This window comes from Artibeus jamaicensis, unplaced genomic scaffold (assembly GCF_021234435.1).
Source record: "Artibeus jamaicensis isolate MK-2021 breed Jamaican fruit bat unplaced genomic scaffold, CSHL_Jam_final contig_311, whole genome shotgun sequence".
NCBI classification, from domain to species: domain Eukaryota; kingdom Metazoa; phylum Chordata; class Mammalia; order Chiroptera; family Phyllostomidae; genus Artibeus; species Artibeus jamaicensis.
In genome coordinates this window covers 10,818,330-10,835,765 of record NW_026521717.1, presented here as the reverse complement: position 1 = coordinate 10,835,765, position 17,436 = coordinate 10,818,330, and the positions used below count along the sequence as shown (strand labels likewise).

The 17,436-nt window shown below is 40.2% G+C and overlaps 1 protein-coding gene across 1 annotated transcript; it reads right to left on the bottom strand.

Annotated features, from left to right (window-relative positions):
* Positions 1-2,670: 2,670 nt before the first annotated feature.
* On the bottom strand, positions 2,671-16,968 carry INHBA (inhibin subunit beta A). The gene is made up of 3 exons (XM_037156996.2): positions 16,904-16,968; positions 13,839-14,350; positions 2,671-4,527 (listed from the first exon to the last, which is right to left on the bottom strand). Exons 2-3 carry the CDS (start codon positions 14,224-14,226, stop codon positions 3,635-3,637), a joined length of 1,281 nt encoding a protein of 426 aa, XP_037012891.2. The 5' UTR covers positions 14,227-14,350; positions 16,904-16,968; the 3' UTR covers positions 2,671-3,634.
* Positions 16,969-17,436: the final 468 nt, after the last annotated feature.

Genomic DNA, 17,436 nt, shown 5'->3' with positions numbered 1-17,436 from the left:
TAAGTTTTTCTTTATATTGAAAAGGGAAGTTGCCAAAAGGTCCACAGGAAATCTTTTTTTTTCCAAATACGATCATTTGACTATAAACTCAATATAACTGAGGCATTTGCATTCTCCTTTCTTGGAGTCACCTCAAGATCCAATCCCATCGGAGTAGAAAAACATTCCTTTGCTCTATGTAAGTGGACAATTCAGGCACTCTCTTTGAAAACAGAGTGTGGAATCAATCTTAAATAAATAAGAAATTGACTGGTCTTCAGGGATAAAAAAATTCCAAATCTGCATGCTGAAACTTGTCTTACCTTTTAATAGAAGAACAAGTTTAAATACTCTACAAAATTGTTACTATTCTTAAAAGATATTTGGTGACAAATGCTTTTCAGAGCTTTTAAAATTGGTGTAGGTAGATTTTTAAGAGCCTAGATACTAGCTCTAAAAAATAGAGAGATGCCAAAATCACAGGAAACTACACTATGAAGAACCCAATATGGCAGAATTTAAAAGCTTTCTCTTTTGACCTCCTGCTGCTATGTAAAAGGTATGGTTGTTCACAAGGCTGTGTATCTTTCAGGATTATTACAGATAGTAGCAATTTATAATTATATTTCATAATTACATAAACTTAATGAAACCTAATTAAATTAAATCATCCCATTAAAATATTCTCTTATGGAATTTAATTTTCATCTGCTTATAATTAATGTGGCCACTAATAAACTCCATCTTATTCCCATATTTTGAGCACTTAAAGGGCTTAAAATATGACATATGTATTTAATACAGCATACATGTCAGTTGTCTTTGCAACCTCTTGCTTTTTCCATGGCCTTGGCCATCTCTGCTATTGCATAGTGAACAAGCACTTGGTTCCCCACTCTATTTTTGGTCCAGTTCCAAATAAGAGGCATTCAAAAAGCCCTCAAAGTTTTTCATGAATATTTGTAAATTATGAACATCAACATCTACTTCTCTTCTTAATACTTTCCTCACAATGTCTATCTTCCCCACCTGCCTGATTTCCTGATAAGTAGTTAAGAGTGAGGAAGTAAGTACCAATATTGCATGCTCTCCTCATATTTAATTAGAATCCACTCTTGTGCAGTGCCTATTGTCTTTCTTGCATAAGAAATGATGGACAGCTAGACCATAGTAAGTATATCTCACCGGTAATGACAAAAAAAGTGATTTGCCTACATACAGCCTTGTATTACTGTGCACTGATTTAGTACAAGAAGAGCTAAATCACCTTTTGTAACACTTGATTCTCACTAATATTTTATTTTCCTACTATTAATTATTTCTTAAGTCTTTGAGTTGACACAGGACTGCCTGTTTCAATACTTTACAAAACATTAATAAATGTAATTTTCCCCAATTATTAGAATTTTTAAATTTTTTTGAACTTCGAAGAAGTTGGTAAAAATAAGATTCTGTATAAAAAGCACATAAATGATTAACTTATAGCCATTCTAGGCAAGCTAGATTAAACTAGTAAAAATACCGTGGATTAAACTAGTAAAAGTTTAGCTGTAAGCATGTATTTTGATATTTATAAAATAAAGTAGGTTTTTTCTCCATTTTGCATCTGAATCAATGCACACCAAATTATACATTAAGAATTTGGGCTATAAATTAAAATACTAGGGATTTTTACTCCTGCCCCCATCCCTGCCTCCTCAACTATTCTCTTTCTTACTTCTCCTCTCTTAGCACCTTCTCCCAAATTATTTATCTTTTACCTAGTGACAGCAACATTATTTAGGCCAGTAGTGCAGGTAATATTTCTCACAAGCATGCTTTAATCATTAAAAAACTGCACTCAAGTATTTTATTTTGGTCTAAAGATTAATTTTTTTCTGAAAAAGCATCTGATTTAAGATTGATTCCAATAGATTATAAATACAAGCTGCAAAATCAACCTAGAACTCTGATGAGCATGAATTTCCTGTTTCCCCTACAGGGAATAACTTGTAGGATGGGGGTAGGGGACAAGGAAGAGGAGGAAACTGAACTTTGTACATTGAAAGAGGGCCTTGATGAATATTCACTGGAATTTCCAGGCTTTTTCCCATTGAAATTTTTGAAATGTGCCCACCCAGTTCAGAGTAAAATCAAAAACTATATCCTATCCTTCTGAAAAATACTGTGTTTTACACACATTCATTTTCTTTAAGAACATTAAAAAATGACATACTGAAGTGCTTAAAATGTGTCTGTACATGATGTGATACATGTATATATACATACAGATATGCATATGCACAAGCACTGTATATATACACATATAAGCATGTAGCATTTATGGTTCTGATTAAACTTGATTCCCAACAATTTACAACTACTGTACGTCCAGTATGAAATGTCCTCTTTCACAAATATAAAAGGAGTCAAAAACCAAACTTCTCAGGTCTTTTAAGCCTGAATACAATCCACCCTCCTCAGCCTTGAATCACAACCCCTGACTCATTGATGGTGAATGATACCAACCACAGACAGTTTAAAGGCTCACACAAATGTCTTTGGTGTATGTGTCTATTTTTTAAGGTATAAAATAATAATAATTATAATAATAAAAATAGCTATTTTGTGTGCTGTAGCTCACATTAAGTGCAGCTCTTAACCCTCCCATCCCCACCCAAAGAAAATACTTGTTAAATAAGGATTGGACAGGTCAAACACCATCGTAGTGCAAATAGTAAACGATAAAAAAAAAACATTTACAAAATATAGAAATGTTTGGATCCAACAGATGGACAAACATATTCCTTTCAAGTATCTCTCCTTGAAGAAAATAAAAATTAAACAGGTTACTTCCAATACAAAAAAGTCTCTCTTTTTGTTCTCCCTCAGGTAAACAGTTTCAAACCTATTAGGTTGCATAGTTCTAAGATCATAAGCACCTTAAAGAAATATAACTTGGTATTTTTTCTTGATCTTTTACTCTTCTATTCTTCTCAGATTTTTTATATTGGCTTTTGTTTTGTTGTGAGAGCAGTTCAGAAAAAGGAAGTGTGACCACCTGAACACTGTTGTTCATTTGCCAGTGTGTGCATGTATGTGGGTATATAGAAATGTCTCTGTGTGTGTCCATGCATGTGTGTGTGTGCATTTCCTGGGGGGAGGGGTTATCTGAGTGTATGGGATTTGTGGCATGTGAGTATGCGTGAGGGGTGTAGTATGTGTGCACACACACTGATATACACAGAGAGAGGGTCAGGCAGACATACCTTATCACCTGGGTAGCTGGGTGGGAAAGTGCCTGTAACTGGCCCTTTCAAACTCATGGCTTTCTAGATGCTATTTGGATTTTGCTAGCCCACATTAGTTTAGACTAGACAAGTTGACTTCAAGACTTACCCTGGAAGGGAACTGAAAAGGAGAGGGCAATTCTCCTGTTTAAGCAACTAATATCATTACTTTGATACTGGAAGAAATGAAGGATACTCCGTTTTCCCTTTCCTTCCCAATTCCCATCTCCTTCTCTGCTTCATGTCTGAGACCTGGACAGGGAATTTTTCCACATCTTCCTTTATCTGTTTCAGGTTTTGTTTTTCATTTATTATTTTTAGTATCTTTTTTTCTGGTTGTTTAACTCAGAAACACTAAACATTTCTTCACTTTGCCACTGTCCTCTCTAGGAGCACCCACACTCCTCCACTATCATGTTCTGAATGTCCTTCTTGATGATGTTTTGCCCATCATCATAGTACAACATGGACATGGGTCTCAGCTTGGTGGGCACACAGCACGACTTGAGGTTGGAGAAGGGGCTGTAACCCCGCATGCGGTAGTGGTTAATGACCGTTGAGTGAAAGGAGAGCGATGATCCTGACGTGCCTGCTATATGGCTTGGGCACTCGCCCTCACAGTAGTTGGCATGATAGCCAGAGGGAGCGATGATCCAATCATTCCAGCCAATGTCCTTAAAACTAACAAAGAACTGTTTCTTACAGCAGATGTTGACCTTTCCATCACACTCCAAGCCCCGCCGCCTCCGCCGATGAGGGTGGTCTTCAGATTGCCGCGCCTGCATCATGAGGAAAGGTCTATGGGATTGCTCCTTCTCCTCATCTCCTCCCACCCCTAGTTCTCTTCCGGCCTTTTTCTTCCCTTCCCCCTCCTCTTCTTTCTTCTTCCTCTTGCCCAGGAGCACAAGGCTGGCACCAGTCTCATGGCATTGCTCACAGGCAATCCTAATGTCCAGGGAGCTCTTGCCCTGGTCCAGCAACCGCTGGATACTGCTGGAGACAGGAAAGATGTGCCAGGTGCTCTTTCGAGCGTCCACTGCCTTTTCTGATATCAACAGTTCACTCCTCTCCTCCATTAAGCCCACTGCCTCGGCCTCATCCCCCATGTCCAAGCTGCCCTGTGGATGATTCTGCTGCTGAAAGAGATGGATGGTGACTTTGGTCCTGTTCTTGTTGGCCTTGGGGACTTTTAGGAAGAGCCAGACTTCTGCACGCTCCACCACTGAAAGGTCACTGCCTTCTTTGGAAATCTCAAAGTGCAGTGTCTTCCTGGCTGTGCCTGAGAATGAAATACAGTACAGGAGAGAACAGGGATACTTGTTAGTTCCTGTGTTTGTGGCTACTCACTAATTTCAGGCCACTGTGGGGGTCTCTGTTATAGGCCATCTCTAACACATATCAACAAATTATGGTCCACAGGCCATAAGAATGGTTTAAACATTTGTAAATGAAGAAAAATAGTATTTTTGTGACACATGAAAATTACATGAAATTTAAACCAGTGCCTGTAAATAAGGTTTATTGGACCACAGCTATGCTTATTTCTTTATAGGTTTGTCTATACCTACTTTTCCACTTTAATATGGAGTTCAGTAACTACAATAGAGACTATCTGAACTATAAAGCTGAAACATTTATTTTCTGGTCTTTTATAGGAAAAGTTGGTCAACTTTTGCTGTAGAAAGAAGATGGCCTACATCTGAGTTTGTCTAAGGGCTTATGGGGTCTGCATCCATTGACTAACTGCTCAATCTCAGTTTCATCTTCTATAAAGTGGGAATGATATAACATTTGACCCATTATCCAATAGGTTTAGAAGGATCAAATGGAATAACATAAATAAAACACACTGTAAGACTGTGAGCTCTATCAAGCAGTGGCTATATTATTCCCACACAAATATGCAAACAAACCCCATCCCCACCCCTGCGGGCCCCTAAATCTGTGTGTCATGTAGCCTCACCCTTCCTAGTCACAAAACCTGCTTTCACTCCCCCATCTCTTCTTTTCTGGGTCATGGCATCAGCTTTCTCTTTAACTGGACTCTCCAGCAGGAAACCAAGCCCTTCTGCAATCATTTCTCCATGAAATGGAAAAAGGAATCCTTCAGAGTGGATCTGATTGTGTCACTCATTCTTTACAGTCCCTTTCTGAGTTTCTATTGCCCTCAGTTTAAAGCAGAAACTGCCCAGGACGCTGGGCTCTGCCTGACCTGCTTCTGCCTTCATCCTCAATTCTCTCCCTGTGTCCTGTCCTCTGTGATCCAGTCACACAATGTTTATTCAAAGCTGTGAACACTCCATCCACTCTCTCACCTCCATGCAGTGAAACCTGATGTTTTTTTTCTGCCAGAATACTCCTGCTCCCAACACACACACTACAGTGGCTGCTCTTAACAAGTTTCAGATTGCAGATGGGACAACACCACTTATTCTAGAGGTCTTCCCTGACACCTCTGCCCCTACTCTCCTGCCAGTCTAGTTAGGATGCCCAGGTCTGAGGTCCTATCTATCTTGTGAAGTGTCATAGCCCAGTATTTAGCAGAAAGTAGGCAATTACTTGATTTCTTTTAATAAATGGTGGCATGCTTAGCATTTAGTTATATTAAATTAAGAGATCTACCTCCTACCTCTGAATCCCCCATTTTTGTCTCCTTCCTTTAATATAGTTTAATATAGCTGCTGCTAATAGAGGCAAAATCCATGCATCAGTGGAGTGATTGGATTCTGCAACCACTCAGCTCTTGCCTAATTCTAAAATTAGAAAGTCATCTATTTTCTTCTTTCCATTAGCACCTGCATGTTTATTTGTGGACAAGTACTGTAAGGTGCAGGTGTTCAGTGAGAACTCTTTGATTGATAAAATATTTTCCTTACTGACATTTACCACTTGGTAATATATGAAACATGCTCTCTTTTCATGACCACCCTCTGCATGTTCCTGCCTGTAATGGTCTCAGATACATGCATCCCATGTACAAATCTGAGAACAGTCTTAAAGAAGTTAATCTTAGAACTTACAAGTCCCTAAGAGGGTCTCCCTGCTTGGATTTCCATAGCTAACAGAAATCTAGCCATACTTATCATTCCCCACCCTAAGATGTTTACGGTACTATAAATTCTAGGCACAGTTTCAAGTTCTCTGCAGTAGAAGGCAGGCTTTTCTGTGCATTGTGCACTGCAGATTCTGTTCTTAATTTAACACACTCTGCACATGGTGATTATGACAGTGGTAAATTCACTAAGGTCAGGGCCAAAGACAACTGCAGCTATCTGTATATGAAAGGTTCTCTGGCATCTTTGTATAAACTTGCTAAGGTGCTGGCCTCGATGGTGGTAGTGAGGGGTTTTCCTTTGACCTCACATCTCTGGCAGAAGTTAAAATGAATAATAAAGCTGGGTTTATGAGTAGATCACAAGATCGAGGAGCAGTTAGAGGGAGAATCTCTTTTTTTTTTAGGAAGCATGGTCACTTTAAAAAATGAATTCGGTATTTTCTTTTGATAAAAATTGGTTGGGTTTGTTGTTGTTATTATTGTTGTTTTTAAAAGTGAAGAGAAGATTCCAGGAAAGAGAACTTCATTATTTAAAATTAAGAAGACAATAAGTAGCTGATTTTAACATGATAGGTAGGGACCTCCCAAGACCAGAGGCTGCAGAGGCTGCAGAAGCCTCCCTAGCCTCTGAAGACCAGCCTGGTGCAGCCCCTGTGCAGGCTACCCCACTGAGAACACAAGCGCCCTGCTGTGGAGAATGTCAGCAAGCTCTCCCTTCTGCCTCTGATTAGAAATCAGACCAGCTTCTGAAATGCTAAACTGTAGGGTACCACTCTAAAAACAGATAGAAAGTAGTTGCTAAATTAGAGAAGCCAGAATGTACAAGATTATGTTTTGTTTTTCTAGGAACAAGTGTGAAACTGGAGAATCTGTTTTGTCCCTAGGATGGGTGAGCTTGGTTTCAGGTAACTCATTCCCACAGGGTCTGGTCTGCTCTGACCCACGCTTGACAGGAATGGCTGAGGCTGAAGGTAGATGTTCCTCAGATAAAGAGAGGGGACAGATGGCAACGTGGACCTCCACACAATAGATTTTCCATGAATAAAATCCAAAGATGTCTGTAGATGCTGGAGGGAGAGGAGGCAAGGGAGAGCTAATTGTAGATGAACCAGTGACAGCACATACAAGTTGATTAGTAGGGCCAACCAGGCTGCTTTACTTCCAGTAACAGCCTATAGGATAGCCCCCCATTTCACTTGAGCAGGTTTCTAATGTATGAGATAGCCCCACCCCTTCTTCACAGGCAGCTGTACTTAGAAGCAAATGATTTAGTGTTCCTGACAGAGGACTGTACAAAGAGAGTACTCATTAGAGGGGACTCAGTCTGTCAGGTGCTGTTATATTAGGATCAGAGAGTCATCATAAAATGACTTTTATCCTGGTCCTGGCAGGTAATTAACTATATGGCATCAATCACTTGGTATTGTGGAGCAATTGGGCACGGACTTATGCATCAGTTTCATTATCTGAGGCAAAATACTGTTCCCTGCCTTCTCATCCATTGCCTGCATGCTGTATCTCTCCCCCATATTTCTGACATTTGGATTTTCCCCTTATGAATTGACATGCCTGCCGCCTCCTTCTCCTGCTGTCCATTTTTGGAACTGCTATTTGTATATTGCATGATATTTTATCGGGAGTTAAATAAAACTGAGATCCCATTTCATGAAAATGCTGTTGCCATAATGCTCAGGAGAACAGGGGGAAGAGAGAGAATCAAGTCTTCTTAATGTCTACCTTATATGCAGGTACATTTTAATAGTTCTATTGTATTCTGACTTATTAAACAGTGCATATTTTTTTCTTTTACATTTAGCTTTCATTGCGGAAGAAAGTGGGGAAAATTATGGTAGAAGCTGAGATGGAATTAACATTTATCAAGGCTGTAGGTTTCAGAAAGATATTACAACCCTCAAATTTTTAGGTATGAAAAATATAACTAGCCTCTTCACTATATTCCCTTTATTTGTATATTACCTAAGAGAGATTGCTATAGTGCAGTGATGCTTTCAGAATGGTTCATTCTTCAAATATCTATGCTTAACATTTTGAAAAAGGAAAGAGGTTGCCTAAGGCTGAGACATTTAGGATCAATTACTAATCAGTTTCAAGTTTGACTTAAATATATCTCCTGCTGTAAAATCCTGAAATGGAAGCCTTCCCATGATGCTTTGTGAGCAGATATAGCATTATAGTCTGTGCAGGTGCATATTGGGTTCTACACTATTACCTATTTAACGAGATATAGCTGGTGGCTTTGCTAACCTTTCATTACCTACTCTGATAATATTCTTTTCATCCTCTGTACTATTTTTTCTTTCCTGAGGCTTGTGAGGAAGGCTTGTATCACAGCCTGCTCTGCCTGAGTAATTCACTAAGAAAGTCCCACGCAAACCCATGTGGGTGATAATATTGCATCACTTAAACCTTAGTGGACATATTTCAAAGGGAGAGAAAAAAGTGCATAAAAATGGGTAGGAGGGATAAATTTTTCATCTTACAGGGAACACCTCTAAGATGTTGCCAGTGAGGGGGATTAGAAAGAGGAAAGACTGTGTAGGCTTAAAGTAAAAACACCTGAAAACGGATTGCTCTTCGCTTTCAGAATTTTTCAAATGTTTGTAATAACTCAATGCTAGAGGTTAAGCTGCCAAGCCCCTCATCGTTGCCTTCCCCCACACCAGGATGCAGCTGATCACCCAAGTCCACCAATTAAGGTTTGTGGGCAGATGAGCATATGAATATTTCCAATGAAATAAGAAATACACACAGTGTTTCATTTTTGTTTTGTTTTCCTCACCAGGGTCCTGCATAAAGCATGATGCCCTTCTACATATGGGTAATATCTCTAATGTTAATGTGGAAAGCCATGTTATTTATACAGAATTTAAACTCACCATGGAAGGGAAAGCCTCAGTGTAAAATACAGCTATTACTGTAATTTCCATTATTCACCACAGTTTCTGTGCCTAGATATGGTATAGCCACTGTTGGGAGCATACAGAGCTACCAGTTAGTTGTAGCATGTGTGTTTACTGAAGCACTAACTGTGCATTTAGACTGCTTCCACGGCTTTCTACATAGGGCAGCAAGTGAAAATGTAAAGGTTATGCCTTCTTTCACCTACACTAGAGGGTCTGGCCTGTAGTAGAACTGCAGGTTTTGTTATAAATTATCTTGATTGATAATCAAGATAATTTATCTTTTGATTGATTTTTTTTTAGTTGTAATATCTTTGCTTAGGATCTGCTATTGAATTGTAAATGATCAGCCACATTCCTGCAGTTCAATTTTAACAATGATGAAAAAAGCGGCTAAATATTTAGAGAGAAAGGGCTTTTAGGCTCCTAAAAGGAGAAAAAAATTATTCAGTTTCAACACACAGGCTTTTACATACTTTTCCAAAGTTCCTAAGAACTTTTACACTTTTGGTTTGAGATCTAGAAACCAGTTGAGTACAAAGAATTCTGAAATACAGCTCAGGGAGCATGCTCAAGTATATTTTAGCAAAAATGGCCAAGACAAATATGTATTTTCATGAAAAGTGCCGGGGAAGGTGTTACTCCCAGTTCTCCAAATGTTAAAACTGAGCTTCTATTCTGACACCTCCCACCCCCCACTCTAATACACCTACTTCACAGGCCCAAACCACTATCCATCTCTTTCACATCTTCTCTCTCCACTCTCAGTTTGGAAATAAACACATCCTCCGAAGCTGTACACCATGTTCCCACAAGGTGTTAAATAAATAGCCTTTTCCTCCTCGTTCGCATTCATTTGTCATTTGTTGCTTGTGAAAAGCGTTGATAAGACAAGCAAGCTAGGCAACAAAATCAGGGGAAAGCAAAGACGTTTTTGTAAAAGCCCAGTCAGCCGTATTAAGGGGCTATGTGTAAGCAAATCAGTATTGCCGATGGATGATTCACAGTCACATTTCTCCACGCCCTGTTTTGTTTGCTTCTGAAATTTATCATTCCTCTGTTTTCCATAAAGCTTTGGAAAGTTCACATGTATCACTTAAATTCCCATTTCCTTTCCTTCTGTTTCATTTAATGTATTACAGGTAATCGTGTTCCTCCAATTCCATAAAATCATAAATTTTCCAGGGTGAGCAGTAGAGGCAGCAACTGTTAATCACTAAGATTAGGGTGCTACAGACTGGGGCTTCTAGTAGGTGAAATTGTTTCTCTAGAAGATTAAAATAAGTCTTTGGAATGCGCCCTCGTGTGGCTGATCATTTCCCATTATTCACAGAAGAAAGTATGTAAAACACCCTTCAGTGAGGAATATTTGCTGAAAAGTGTAAAACACTGGACTAGATTGGTGGGAGTTAATTCCACCTGAAGATGGCTTTCTTGAGGTGGGAGAAATAGTCATCTAAGCAAGCCTTCCTAGACCCCTGTTTGGGAAGTGTACATTTCTAACTCATCTTCTGTAACTATATTCCATAAAAAAAAAAAAGAGAATAATGTTGATTTCAAGAACACCTAGGCTATGTGAGCATTTTCCATACTTAATGTTTTATTTGTCTTTCTTCAACAAGTGCTATCAATTGCCAACTTAATTACTGGAATCAGCATATAAATTTGGCAGCATATGGAGTCTCAGCGATATATTGTCATTGTACATCAACTGACCAGCTATTGCCACAAATCAAAATATGATAAAATAAGATATAGCCATCAAGGCATCCACTGACTTTAGCTTTAATGACAATCATAGAGTTGGCTTGACTCTGCCCATCCCTTCTTCCTTTCAGTTAAGGTGGAAAACACAAAGGATTCTGTGCCAGTTGTGCAAAGAATGTAATAAACTTGGTGAGCAATCTTGAGTGACAGAAATAAAAATGAAATCATTTTTATCTGTTGGGATAAATTTCAGAGAGCTTGAGAGCAATTTCTAGCCACTTACTCAGTAACAACTTATATCAGTTTTACAAAGATGGGGCACTTTTCACTTGAGACTCAGTTCAAAGAGTTCTAAGCACTTGAATTTTTGCATTCCTTCAACTGCTGTGGCCATGTCTTGCCTTTACTCAATCATCAAGGAGACTAGAAGCAAAATTAACTATGAGGCATCTTGAAATTGAAAGTTGCACGGATGGGTGTGCATGTGTGGCTTGCATGCAGGTGACACTTACTGACTGGAGTCTATGCTGTACAAAATGGTTTATGAGGAAAAGAAAAGTGAATGTCATTTGCTAGTCTCCAAAAATTGTGATATTTGACATGGTATGAATTTTATTGAAGTTGAATTACTCTGAAAGCAATAAGAACTTTTGCATATGTTCACTACAAGTACTCAGATGATACATCTTTTTCCCCAGGAAAGTAATGGCAACATACTAAAATTGTACTCTACTTGGAGAACACATTGTTCATACAGCAATCATTAAATCCATGAAATCATACTAAATCAATCCTAAGTTGACAAAACTTCTCAGATGAGAAATATAAGCAAGTGCAATAAACCTGGTCTTAACAACCAGCAAGCAACTCACCCAAAGCTGAGTTATAAATTCAACCCGGAGTAGCTTTCTTTCCATTACAAACCTCAAACTTTAGTCAACCTATGAGTCAAATGAATCACTTTTCTAAAAGTAGCTAAATTTCTTTCAAACTAGACACTTAAAGGAAAAGTTTTTAAAAATTAAAAAATTTAATATAACTTAGAAAAAGGCTGGCACTGAGATGAAGTCCATAAATACCATAAAAATGTAAAAGGTCAAATTCTTTTACTGCAAAATCTCCCAATGCCAATGGAGTGGTTCATTATACAAGTCAGATAAGTCAGAAAGCAGGACAAATTGCTAGCATTAGAATATTAAAGTGGTCAAAGGCATGGGTGCACTTAGCCATATGATGTGGTAAAGCCAACTGAGGAGGAGCTGCAATTAAGGACATCATGTGCGGCAACTGGTATATAAAAATATACAGGGTCCTTTTGTGTCAGGACAGGGAGCTGACCTCTGAACTGAGGAATCAATTCCCTGCTCAGGACCCAAAGTCATTGAACACTTTCTTTCCTACATTGCCACTAGGAAAGCTTGAGAAAAACTTGGTAGTAACTTGAAAACTATAACATAACTTTCCTCAAAAAGCTTCAAAAATAGTCCTGATCCTCATGTCCTTTGGGGCTCTATTAAGAAAGAGTTTCGGGGAAATAAAGTAAGATCTTCTGTAAAAGAAAGAAGCTCTGGTGAGAAGCTGAACTTCCCTGCCAGGAAGCTTGCAGGACACCAGGGCTTCTCTAAGATGGGCGGGGGCAGGGAACCAGGAAACCAGCAGGCTATCTGCTCCTTCAAAAAGGATGCCCAGGTCTTGGAAGGTTTTCTTGAAAACAGAACATCTGAGTCAACAGGTTTTCAGGATTGGAAATTCTGAGTGTTGCCTTTATTGTTTATCCTGCTGTGGCAAACTTTAAAACAGAAATGCTGGAAGCCCCTACACATACTTTACTGGCCATATGCTGTACCAAACAAAACAATGGCATTCCTTTCAAATAGATTAGTTGAGGGATAGGATTCCTTAGCCTGGCATTACCATGAAAGTGACATGGTATTAACATATCTGTGTGCCTGGGTGTGCATGGGCTTGTAGGCATGCAAAAGGAACTGTGTCACAAAACTAAAAGTAACCTGGCTACAGATCTCAGCCTCTGGCCTTTACTTTTGATAGGTATTATCTATTCAGCAACAGGTTAGTGTGGTCCCAAGCCAATGATTAGAGTCTATTTATTAAAGTTCTTCCCCTTGAGGATTGAGTGAGAGTTCAGTGTAGTATTTGAGAGCACTTTGTCAAGGTTGCATTCCTTGGCAGTGAGTTCTTAGTAACTTTACAGAGAACAAAACTCTTTTTTTTTCTCCTCTCAGCACAGAGAGCAAAAGTCAGTGCTTCAAAAGTAACTGCTGGGTCAATGTCAACTGTCCCCCCATATTGTTCATTACTGCTTAGCATGAGATGCCTGTGCTCCTATAGACAGAGTATCTAAAGATAAAAATGACTGTCACTAATAAATTTGCCCTGCTTCTCTGAGGTGGACCCTAATTGTGCTTTTAAGGGGAAGGTTTGTTTTAAGACAGTGACTTTATCTGTGCCATTCTACCCCAATTCTGCACTCTTCACCCCACCCCTGCCTCCAATAAAAACTTTTGATAGCGTCCAGAAGCCTCCTAGGTTCCCCCTGCACCGGAACATGTTCCAGCTTTCATCAGGCTGCTCAGACCTGGTTTTACAGGGAGGGCAAGAGAGTCTCTCACAGACCAGCTTCCAGCTCCAGACTGGCCCTAGAGCTTCCTTCGGGTCACCAAATGAGTTTAGCAAGTGTAAGCTAGCCATCTCCAGCCAGGGCTCAAGAATTCCATTTCTGTGAAGTCCTCTCCGCCCCCTCGCCGACCCCCACTCCCCTCCGCCTGCCAGCTACCATCACCTAATAACTAATGACCCTCGCAGGCAGTTTACAGCTGGAGGGAAAAGAAGTTACTCCTAGGACTGTCAGAGAAATACATTTCCCCCACCTCCAGTGCCAGTACCCACCTGATTCTGCGAATGTGATGATCTCTGAGGTTTGCTCCATCAGTTCATTCATTTCTGCCCTCCTTCCGATGTCATCCTCTATCTCCACGTACCCATTCTCCCCCACTTTGCCCACATGGAGCTTTCTGATTGCGTTTAGAAGTGCCGCCCTGGGCACAGGCTGGGTGACCTCGGGTCTCTTCTTCAAGTGCAACATGTTTAAAATGTGCTTCTTGACGGCCTCCACCATCTCCGGCTGAGCGTTGGGTACATCCTTGGGAAGGGTGGTCAGTGCACAGGACGGGCAGGCGGGGTCCACACTGTGCCCCTGGGATCCCAGGGTCAGGGAACTGCTCACTATAATCCAGCAACTCACCAACAAAAATCCTCGCAGCCAAAGCAAGGGCATCCTGGCAGCAAAAGTTGTTGTGGTTGCCTTTTTAAAGGCCCTGCTTTTCCTCCCCCCTCACGCACAGGTTTTTTGTTTGGTTTGATTTGGTTTGGATTTTTCCTTTTCCTCTTCAGCAAATTCTCTGGAATGAGAACAAAAAGTTTTCTGTGAAGTTTTCTTTGCAGGTTCCCTCTCTGAATGCAGTCAGTGCTGTAGGTTTGTGGCTGTCAGGGAGGAGAGTTCTGACTGTCTCCGAGTAGAGAAGGAGGGAGGGAGGGAAGGAGAGAGGGAGGGAGGGAGACAGAGAGGGAGGGAGAGACAGGGAGGGAGACAGAGACTGAGAGAGAATGGGAGGGAGAGACAGGGAGAGCGAAGAGAGGGGGACAGAAGAGAAAGGGAGAGGGGGGAGGGAGAGGGAGGGAGGAAGGGAGGAAGAAAGAGAAGAAGAAAGAGGGAGAGGGAGAGAAGGGGGAGAGAGGGGGAGAGAGGGAGAGAGAGGGAGAGAGAGAGAGAGAGAGAGAGAGAGAGAGAACGATTGGCCCTAAGTGAGTGAGTGAATGGGAGAGGGAGGGAGTTTGTGAGTAAAGGCTGTGATTAGGAAGGGGAGGGACAGCCCGTTTTCTGACAGGCTGCTTTCCTTCTGCTCACTGCTCCCTCACACACACCTCTCTTCAAATAGCACCATTATCGGGAGTTCTACTTTCCTTTCTGAAAGAAATTCTCCCAATTTTGTTCTACTTCTTCTTTTTTTGTGTTGTTGTTGTTTGCCCTGTCCCCTTGCTTCACCGTCTTCCTCTTTTGGAGGGGAAAGAATAGCCCAAGTAAACGCACTGTCTCAATCTGCAGGGATGACTTAATTGAACAGCCAGTCCCCACTGCCCCTCCACCCTCCTTGCCACAGACCTAAATAATTCTAAGCCCCCGAGCCTGAAAGTGGGGCTCAGGGTACCGGAGGTGAGGGGTCAGGTTGGGAAGATCTGGAAGATGGGCAGGGGGACCTTAGGGCCCAGGGGCCAGTCAATTTCTCTGGCCAAAGTGAATCCTGGAGATCTGCTGTTTCCCCATTCATTCATATTTAAATGTTCAGGATCTTCAACACTGGCAGGTGATCTGAGGGGAAGGCAACAGTACTTTTGTCTGAGGTCATACAATACACTCCACTTTTTACAACTGCAAAATGCCACTGGGCACTGAAAAATCTGCAGGGAAGCAGGCAGGCAGGCAGGCAGCCTTTTACATGCTCCTGTCATATGAAGTGCTTTCCCCTCTCCTTAGAATCCACCCCCTTCTACCCTGAACACACACACACACACACACACACACACACACTCAGGCTCACGAATTACAGCCTACCATCACTTATCCTGACTTCACAGATAAAATGCAAAATCCACTTGGCCTTTCTCACATTATTTTACATAAATAGTACGCTCCTACAACTTGAATTACTGGTCCTATGGGAAAAGAATCTCTAAACTACATTAGCAAATTATTTTCTTTGTCATGTGGTATTTTTTTCAGCCTACCCCTGGCCCATCCTAGACCATTGTGTTCATGTACTAGCCCCTTGATGGCTTATTTTTCTCTAGAAGGAACACCACAGATGAAATCATCATGGATTTCAGTGTTCACAGTAAAAGAAAAATGTGAATTTTTAAACAATGCCTTTCTGAGGTTTTTGTTCTTTATTCTCCTCCCTTTACCTCCACCCCCTTTTTCATTTTCTGTCTTAATGCTTTTATCTTGCAGAAGTATCTTTAAGAGGTCCATCTGTTAAAGCTTTCCTTCCCTCTGGGTTTCTTTCCCACACATAAGCCCTCTCAGTTTCTGTAGATACAGTCAGCTTATATCTGACACTTAGTGTATTCAGAGCATTACAGTCAAGCAAGACAATTTGGGAAGGGAAGAGAAAGTTAATAAATGTCATTACTACAGGCATAAAATCTGAAGGGAAGGGAGGAGGGAGAGAAAGTTGTGACACTAAGTTAAAATTACAGTTTGCACGAGTAACAATGCTTTTCTGAATTGGATATATTGTCCCCCTTTCCCAAATCAACTACTCCCAAGACTTTCTGTGTTACAAGCCATTTATAACCTGTGGGGTTTCACCTCCAGGAACATCAGTTACTCTGATATTATTGTTAAGACTTTGACAACATTCCCTAAAAAGCCTAATGTTTTTAGTGGGGGATGGTAACAGAAAAAGGAAGGGGGCATTTGTATTATATTTGTTTAATAAAATACCTTTTAAATCTAATGCTTAATATAATCTAGTTATTTGGCATCGCTGATACCATATCCAAAGCATTTTGTAGTTCAATTAAGTTTTATAAGTAAAAGTTTAATAACTCCAAACAACTCAAGTCCTAATATTAGTATTTAGATAAGTGCGGTTTATCAGCATATGGGTTCTCTCTGTATGTGTGTGTTCCCTAAATTTGCTGTTTATAAATGCAACTCTTAACAAATAGCTTTCTCTTGGCATGTGTTTGCATATATATGCACTGAATGGGTTGTATAAACACATAATCTATTTATATTTTGTACTATAAAAAGCTGTATCAACCCGCCTGAATAATAAAAACAAGGTACAAATCATAATGTGTATGGAAGTACCAATCAGTTGTAAAATTCCTTCTAACCATTCTGACTATGAATGTGTAAATAGCTAACAAGTAAGAGTTAAAAGCATTACCTTTCTGGTGCTCTCTCTTTCACCAGCAGCCTCTTGTATCTTGTGGTTAGAGCTGTCTGAGTTCCTCTTCATGGTATTGGCACTGTGAAGTTTTATACTGCACTACTTACTTGTATACTCACACATTGGTACCACTCAAACAGGAGGGCTGGGGCTTTGTTTAGGATTGGTTAGAATCAGCATGACATCAGCAGATGACTAGTTTTTTCAGTGTGAGACATATTTCATAATAATTATCTAATGGAAAGTCTTTCTTAGCTGCTGTGACACTACTGGGTGATCACTCAGCCAGTAAACCTCTGGCTGACTAGACTATGTTATAGAAAACTACTGGAATCTCATTGTGTGTCAACTTCCGACTTTTCTTTTACCATTGGCTCACACACATTTCTCATTATATTCAGGTTCAGTTTTATGTCTTCACATAAAATATCTGTTACTTTATGAAGTTGCCTCTATTTACAAAGTATTTTATTGTTTCTTACAGGCAAGAAAATTCACACTGCTCTTTATAGTATTCTAATTTTACTTTT

Coding starts and splice junctions, on each gene's coding strand:
- INHBA (XM_037156996.2), bottom strand. CDS start 14,226: ATGCCCTTGCTTTGGCTGCGAGGATTTTTGTTGGTGAGTTGCTGGATT. Junction 4,528..13,838: donor CATCACATTCGCAGAATCAG/GTGGGTACTGGC, acceptor TTTCATTCTCAG/GCACAGCCAGGAAGACACTG.